This window comes from Nilaparvata lugens, unplaced genomic scaffold (genome assembly GCF_014356525.2).
Source record: "Nilaparvata lugens isolate BPH unplaced genomic scaffold, ASM1435652v1 scaffold8695, whole genome shotgun sequence".
NCBI classification, from domain to species: domain Eukaryota; kingdom Metazoa; phylum Arthropoda; class Insecta; order Hemiptera; family Delphacidae; genus Nilaparvata; species Nilaparvata lugens.
In genome coordinates, this window is record NW_024094439.1 from 1 (window position 1) to 8,253 (window position 8,253).

The following is an 8,253-nucleotide window of genomic DNA, read 5'->3' on the forward strand; positions in this document are numbered from 1 at the left end:
AGCTGTTTGAAGTCTAGAACTTACCTAAATCCCGAGCTCGTAAACTCGCCGTAAAACTGAGATTAGCAATATTAGTTCCAGACTCTAATAGTATCTTTTTGAATCAAAATTTGCTCGTTTATCTGAGTAATGGAGAGCGTAAATTGTATTTTGAAAAGTGAAAGTGACATAACCAACATTTTGATTTGTACAGTATAGTATAAATTGGAAATGGGACAGTTTTGGGCATGAGCCTGTTGTGCCTTTCCACATCTCAAGTATTTGTACACAATGTGATAAATAAATAAATAGATGAATAAATAGATAAATAAATAAATGTCAACTGTCAAAATAAATCTCTAGTATTATACTACAGTTTGGCTATACGTCAGGTTGTGAACTTTAGGGATGAGATATTTTGTTTTTCTTTTTTTTCAGTAATTTAATAATTTTTAATTTTCCTTTTTTTCACAGACAGTCACATGACCCGCAAAACTCCCCCAGCCTATTCGGACGGGGTCTATATGCTAGCGGGTGAAGACAGACCGAGTCCCCGAAAGCTGAGTCAGCTTTTTATGAAGGGAGACGATGGGCAACAGAGTTCTAAAAATCGGTCTGCTCTGCTTGCGTTTTTTGGTAAGTTTCTACAAAAATAACCAGAAAAATAAAAAAATACAGATGCATATAAATTATTAACTGCACTTGTTCAAATAATAATTATTATTAAACTAAAATATCAATTGAGCTGTGGACCACCCCGAAGACTTCTGCTACTGCAAATATTGACAACAGGGTAAACAGCTAGATGAAAATACGATGAGCGCTACTATACAAAAATTACTTGTCAGCCCGGGAATTAAAATTATTTGTCAGTCCACGTTGAATTATTATATCATAATATATTTCATGAAATCATAATTCTAACATAACAACGGAGATCAGCAATATTAGTCGTAGTTTATCAGTGTATTAGGGATACTTCATTAAACGTCAACTGGGATAACGTGATAACCAGTATAATTATTTATATATTGACGTTTATTTAATTATAATATTATTCAATTCAATATATTATTGAGTGAGTAATACAGTTATTATATAGTAGCAGGTAACCTGTACTCTCCAAGGTTGCTACTAAACAAAATTTTTTTTTTTTAGCCGGGATTTCCATCTAGCTGTTCACCCTGTTATCAATATTTGCAGTAGCAGAAGTCTTCGGGGTGATTTACAGCATTTAATTGAGATTTTCGTTTAATTGACCGAACGCAGTGAGGTCTATGTTTTAACTCCATTTCCTTTTGTCTGTCTGTATGTAACGCAATTACGGCCAAACGCGTTGATAGAATTCGATGAGATTTGGTAGGAATATTCCTTTTCAACTGCGCGTCGATGGTTTTTTGAAATTTTGCATTTCAAGGGTAATATGTAAAGCAAAGAAATTTGTCATACTCTGGTATCATTATATGCCTATATATCATCTACCTTGAAGATAGAATCAATCAGACTATATAATTATTCATAATCAATCAGCTGACAAGTGGATCATTTATTGCATGCATTACACAGATGTCTGGCCGTGTCTATTTCTATAACGTAGGGTTTCAATATTCTTCATGATGCGTGCCCATCAGCATCAATATTCTCATATTTGAAAAACAAATTTGATAGGTGATTGGAAATAAAATAAAAAATGAATTAATGAACTGAATAATGCTGAAGAAATTATAATATTCTTGATTGATAAAAAATAATTTTAAAATACTTGAGAAATATTTTTATCAGATGGAAAGATTATCACGGAACTGGATGAATATTATCATATGGGATAGAAATTCAAACGTGGTCTGAGTTTATTAACATGAGTGAGTTTTTGATCTTGGAGAAAACAAGTAACAGTTTTCAAGAGTAAATTATGATTCAACTGTGAATTGTGTGTGATTCAACTGAATCAACTAGAGCAGTTGACATCAGATACTTGAGGATGAGAACACTGCGTGAGGTCTACTGTTCACAGAGCTACTTGTAATAATTATTGATATTTTTCTTTTGCAGGTCAAGTAGTAAGTTCAGAGGTAGTAATGGCAAGTGAGTCAGGATGTCCGATCGAAGTACATCGAATTGAGATCGAGAAATGTGACGAAATGTATGACCCCGAGTGTGAGGGGGGAAAGTCTATTCCCTTCCACAGAGCGGGCTATGACAGGAAAACAGGACAGAGTCCTAACAATCCCAGGGAACAAGTAAGTTAAATACATCATTAAATTACTAAAATAAATACAAATAATAATTCATTGGATAGTGGTTAATGATATACATTATGTATGACCCAGAGTGTGAGGGAGGAAAATCTATCCCTTTCCACAGAGCAGGCTATGACAGGAAAACAGGGTAGAGTCCTAACAATCCCAGGGAACAAGTGAGTTAATTACATCATAAAATTACTAAAATAAATACAAATAATAATTCATTAAATAGTGGTTAATGATATACATTATGTATGACCCCGAGTGTGAGGGAGGAAAGTCTATTCCCTTCCACAGAGCAGGCTATGACAGGAAAACAGGGCAGAGTCCTAACAATCCCAGGGAACAAGTGAGTTGATAACATCATAAAATTACTAAAATAAATACAAATAATAATTCACTATCCCAGGGAAAAAGTGAGTTGATTACATCATAGAATTACTGATATTAATACGAATAATAATTCACTAAATAGTGATTATTTATATCTTATGTCACATGGACAGGAAGTGGCCTTTTGCAGGCGAGGATGATGTTTCTATAGTGAGGTCCACGTTATAATGACAGTATTTGATCAACTTTGGTATTGCTATCCTTGTCTATCATTCGACTAAGCAGATAGCGAATGTATCAAATCATAGTGTTGTGTATCAAGTTGAGATCATACTGTATCATATAGTGATGATACTGTATCATGTTATGGTTGTTCTTGTTCTATAGTGGGGTCCACGTTATAATTGCAGTATTTGATCAACTTTGGTATTGCTATCCTTGTCTATCATTCGACTAAGCAGGTAGCGAATGTATCAAATCATAGTGTTGTGTATCAAATTGAAATCATACTTTATCATAATAGTGATGATACTGTATCATGTTGTGGTTGTTCTTGTTCTATAGTGAGGTCCACGTTATAATGACAGTATTTGATCAACTTTGGTATTGCTATCATTGTCTATCATTCGACAAAGCAGATAGCGAATGTATCAAATCATAGTGTTGTGTATCAAGTTGAGATGATACTGTATCATATTGTGTTGATACTGTATCATGTTGTGGTTGTTCTTGTTCTATAGTGAGGTCCACGTTATAATGACAGTATTTGATCAACTTTGGTTTTGCTATCATTGTCTATCATTCGACAAAGCAGATAGCGAATGTATCAAATCATAGTGTTGTGTATCATTGAGATGATACTGTATAATATTGTGCTGATACTGTATCATGTTGTGGTTGTTCTTGTTCTATAGTGAGGTCACGTTATAATGACAGTATTTGATCAACTTTGGTATTGCTATCATTGTCTATCATTCGACAAAGCAGATAGCGAATGTATCAAATCATAGTGTTGTGTGTCAAGTTGAGATGATACTGTATCATATTGTGTTGATACTGTATCATGTTGTGGTTGTTCTTGTTCTATAGTGAGGTCCACGTTATAATGACAGTATTTGATCAACTTTGGTATTGCTATCATTGTCTATCATTCGACAAAGCAGATAGCGAATGTATCAAATCATAGTGTTGTGTAACATGTTGAGATGTTACTGTATCATATAGTGATGATACTGTATCATGTTGTGGTTGTTCTTGTTCTATAGTGAGGTCCACGTTATAATGACAATATTTGATCAACTTTGGTATTGCTATTCTTGTCTATCATTCGACAAAACCGGTGGTACTATCATTTTCTAGGTCCACAACGATGCCAAGTATGTTTTTGACAGTGGAGAAATATAATTAATTAATGCAGAGAATTGGCATCGCTATTCTTCTATCTTTATCCACTGCCCATTATAACGTGGACCTCACTATAGTCGAAGCGTTAGCCAAAAATAAAGGGTAATACAAGATTTTTATATTGTTTTCAATAATTTGTTAAAACGTAGCCCATAGAAGTGAAGTGTTTTTAATCATTGTTCATATTATCTCCTTTCCCTTTTCCTGTGTTATCTCATTTTTTGTCTCTCCTCCACGTTTTTCTTTGCCTCTTTCTACTCTCTATCGTCTCCAATTCCTTCTCTTCTTTGTTTTGTCTTCTTCTTCTCCTCCTCCATCTTCTAATCCTCCCACTCCTCCTTTTTCTTCTTCCCTTCCTCCTGCATCACCCCTACCTTTTCCTCCACTTTCTCCTTATCCTCCTTCTCCTTCTCCTCTTTCTTCTACTCCACCTTTTTCTCCTCCTCCTCTTCCTGCTACTCCTCGTCCTCCTCCTCCTCCTTTTGGTAGAGAGTTAGTGGGGAGGATATTTTGAATATTGTTTCCGAAGAATGGACATTGATATGTCCAAAGCTCCGTCAATTTATGTAGATGCATAACAATATAATTTCTATAGTTATTATATTACAAATTACTTTTTCATATCATATACAGTTCAATAATTATTATTTTCTCTTAGTCTATATTATTAAATTCATCTATAATATTGCTGTATGTAAGCTATTGTATATAGTGTATAAGCCAGTATATATTGTAATCTACATTAATAAAGTACTCAATCAATCCTCCTTCTTCTTCTTTCTCCTGATTCTCCTTCACCTTCTCCTCCACCTACTCCTTCTCATCCTCCTCCGCCTCTTCCTCCTTGCGCTGTTTCACTCCCTCCTGCTTCTTCTCTTCCTTCTACTCCACCTCCTTCTCCTCCTCCTCCTCCTCCTCCTCCTCCTCCTCCTCCTTCTTCTTCTTCTTTCTTCGCCTCCTCCTGCTTCTCCTCTACTTCTTCCTCCACCTCCACCTCGTCCTTCTTTTTCTTCTTCTTCTCTATTTCTCATCTTGCTCTTCTTCTCCTACTCCTAATCTCCAGGAACAAAAGAAGGTTCCTCCTCCTCTTCTTCATCATTCAGGTGGTTTCCGAACCGATTCTAGGTCTCATAATTTTCAAAATTAATTTAGTTTCTGCTTGCAGTTAAACAGAGTTACCAGCTGGATAGACGGCAGTTTCATCTACAGCACAAGTGAGGCATGGATTACAGCGATGAGGTCCTTCGAGAACGGAACCCTGCTGAGTGATGCCTCAGGGAAGTTACCCGTTAAGAATACTATGAGGGTGCCACTATTCAACAACCCTGTACCCAATGTACTCAGGACTCTGAGTCCTGAACGATTATTTTGTAAGTAAAAAAAAGTAAATTCGTATGGCTTTGTTGGTGGGGAGTCCCTTGCGGGAAGGTTCCACCGCCTGAATATACAATTTGAGCCGTCAATGGGCCTTACGACTGTCATACTTCAGCCGGGACCGACAGTTTAACGTGCCCATTTTGTAAGTAAAACAAGCGAGATGAGTAATTTTAATCCTGCAATTTCAATAACTGAACAAAATTATTCTTCAATTTCAAACAGTTTGAACGCTCAAGAAAAAATCTGGTGTGGTACCTTACACAACTTTCCTTGCTCAATGAACTGAAAGCCTCATTTTCAATAATTTAGGGAATAACATAATGCCGATTGCGGCTAATATTTAAACTACGATTATTATACTATAATTATTGTATATAATGGTTTCCCAGAGTGCATTTTTTTCTTTGTCTCAATAATATTATTGTGAAATTTGAGGATTTTTAAAAAATCGTCAAAACAGCTGTTCTACAAATAAAAGATCGGATATGTGTTCTTTTGAATAAACTGCTCTACCTACCTACAGTAACTGTATTACTCTTCTTCGTTCATGTGAGATGTACGAATTAGAGAGGGTATTTCATTGTGTATTTCATCTAATGTATTTTCACTAAAAGAGTGGGACAATTCCTGCATATCGAGGCTAGAGACCGAGATATTTTTTGTATCAGATATTATTCCATGATTGAGTACACGATGCACTTCTTCAATGTCAAGGGGATCAAGATAAACAGTCTTGTCCTGGTTGGCATGAATCAGACAATATGTAAATTGTTCATCAATTTGCACGAGGGAATCTTCGATTGTGAAATCATTATTTTTTTTGATTTTTTGAACGACTCCATATTTGAGGTTACCTTTTACGGGAAGTTTGTATTTATGCAATCCTCGTTTCAGGTCAACTTTAGTTTTTTCACGTTTTAGGAGAATAAAGATACCATTTTCGAATTCAAGTTGCATTTTTGACAAATTAACGAAGGCTTTAAGTTGTTCCAATGTTTCGCAACCCAATAATTCATCATAGCCATTGGAAAAAGGAAATACTTGCAAAGGAACTATGAGTAGAGTGCCAAATGTTTCGAAAGTGTCAAATTTTATAAAATTGTGACCCATTTTTGCCCCTGTGGCGGTCTTAACTATAAAATTTTTCTTAATTAGTTGGTCATCTTTGGTAAGAATGCTCGGGTGAATATAGTTTTTTTCGGAGCCTGTATCTATTAGCCATTTGCGGTTTTTGTGGTCAATAAAATAGGGTAGACTCGAAAGGTTTGTACAATTATTTAAGTTAAATTCTTCGAGTCCCTGCCTGTTTCTAAAAAATGATCAGTAAGTGAGGTCATTTTTTCAGTCAATAGGTTCATATGTTTCTGTATACCTCACGCACGAGAAGGAGGCAACAAAGTCAATTTATCAAGAATGGGGTGGACCCCCCATTAGTTTCCCAGGAAGGAGATTCATGCTAGTTGATAGAGTTGATAAGTAACTATACAGGGTATGAATTTGAAAAAAATCGGTCGAGTCATTTTTGAGAAAATTGTGCTAGAAATTTAACAAAATCCATTTTTCTGAAGAATATTACGCAGCTCCTGCAATTTTCACAGAAATGAGACTCATGTCAGTTGATAGGGCTTATAAATAGCTATCTAGGTTATACATTTGAAGAAAATTGTTGGGGGAAAAATATATATTCCTGATTAATTCGACATTAAATTGATTATTTTATCAAGGAAATGATAATTATTATTAGATCAAATTTAATGGAATTAATTGAGTAACAGCTGTGTACAGTCAGTGGCAAATGGAGAGACTTGGCAACGTTTTTCTCCTATCTTTCTTCACTGCCATTATAACGTGGACCTCACTATAGTATAATCTATTTTTTTCTAATTTGCTGTTTGTAGTACTTGGTGATCCGAGGAGCAACCAGAACCCGGCTCTTCTCTCGTTCGGCATCCTTTTCTTTCGCTGGCACAACAAGGTGGCTGAAAGAGTGCAGAAGGAACACCAGACTGGCCTGATGAAGAGGTCTTCCAGAGGGCTAGGAGGATTGTCGCTACACTGCAGGTTGGAATCATTTACTAAAATATGCTATCAGAATAATTATGAAATAGATAACAATATCATCATCATATTAGATACATTATAGTTAATGGGAATTCTAGTTACTTTGAGAATTAATGTAGTAATTATTGTTAACGAAAATCCCAATTGCTGTAATTCACCCCGAAGACTTTCTGCTACTGCAAATATTGACAACAGGGTAAACAGCTAGATGGAAATGTGATGAGCGCTACTATTCAAAAATTATTTGTCAGCCCAAGAATCGAACCCAGTACCTCCTAATTGCCGGTCAGGAATGCTTACCCTTACATCAAACTACAATCTCTGGATAGCAGCGCTCATTTTATACGAAGCCATAGCGGCCAGACAGTCTACAGATGGAAGTTGCATTTACAGCATTTAATTGAGATTCTCGTTTAATAATAATTATTTATTAATTAGCATTTGAACAAATGCAACTTCCAATTTATTTCCAACAATTAATGTGTGTCAACTGTCAACAGTTGAAGAACATGATTGGGGGGTATGATTCTCCAATGCTCTTAATATTTTTTCAACTTGATTTATTTTCCACTACATGCTTCAAATTATGTTATTTTCGAGTGAGTTTATATTATAATATACAGGGTGTTTCAGAAGTAGTGTCGAACATTGGGGTATTGTTCCTGGATGATAGGAGACTACAATTGTATTTCAAGTAGTGTCCAAAACTCAGCGGCTATCCTTATAGCTGCTATTTTATTTTTTTTACTCAGGAATTTTTATCTCAAGAACGAAATGTTGTATTGATCTGAAATTTGGCATGAATATTCATGCTTTAAAGGCTCAATTTTGAAAAATGAAATGAAAATTTTCAAAA

The 8,253-nt window shown here is 35.3% G+C and overlaps 1 protein-coding gene across 1 annotated transcript; it reads left to right on the forward strand.

Moving 5' to 3' along the window:
* Positions 1–453: 453 nt before the first annotated feature.
* On the forward strand, positions 454–7,397 carry LOC111058713 (dual oxidase-like; the record flags this gene model as incomplete). The annotated part of the gene is given in 5 exon segments (XM_039419169.1): positions 454–615; positions 2,032–2,219; positions 5,125–5,329; positions 7,235–7,336; positions 7,339–7,397. Coding segments are annotated over 5 exon segments (716 nt in total), but the record flags the coding sequence as incomplete, so codon positions are not given.
* Between the last annotated feature and the right edge of the window lie 856 nt (positions 7,398–8,253).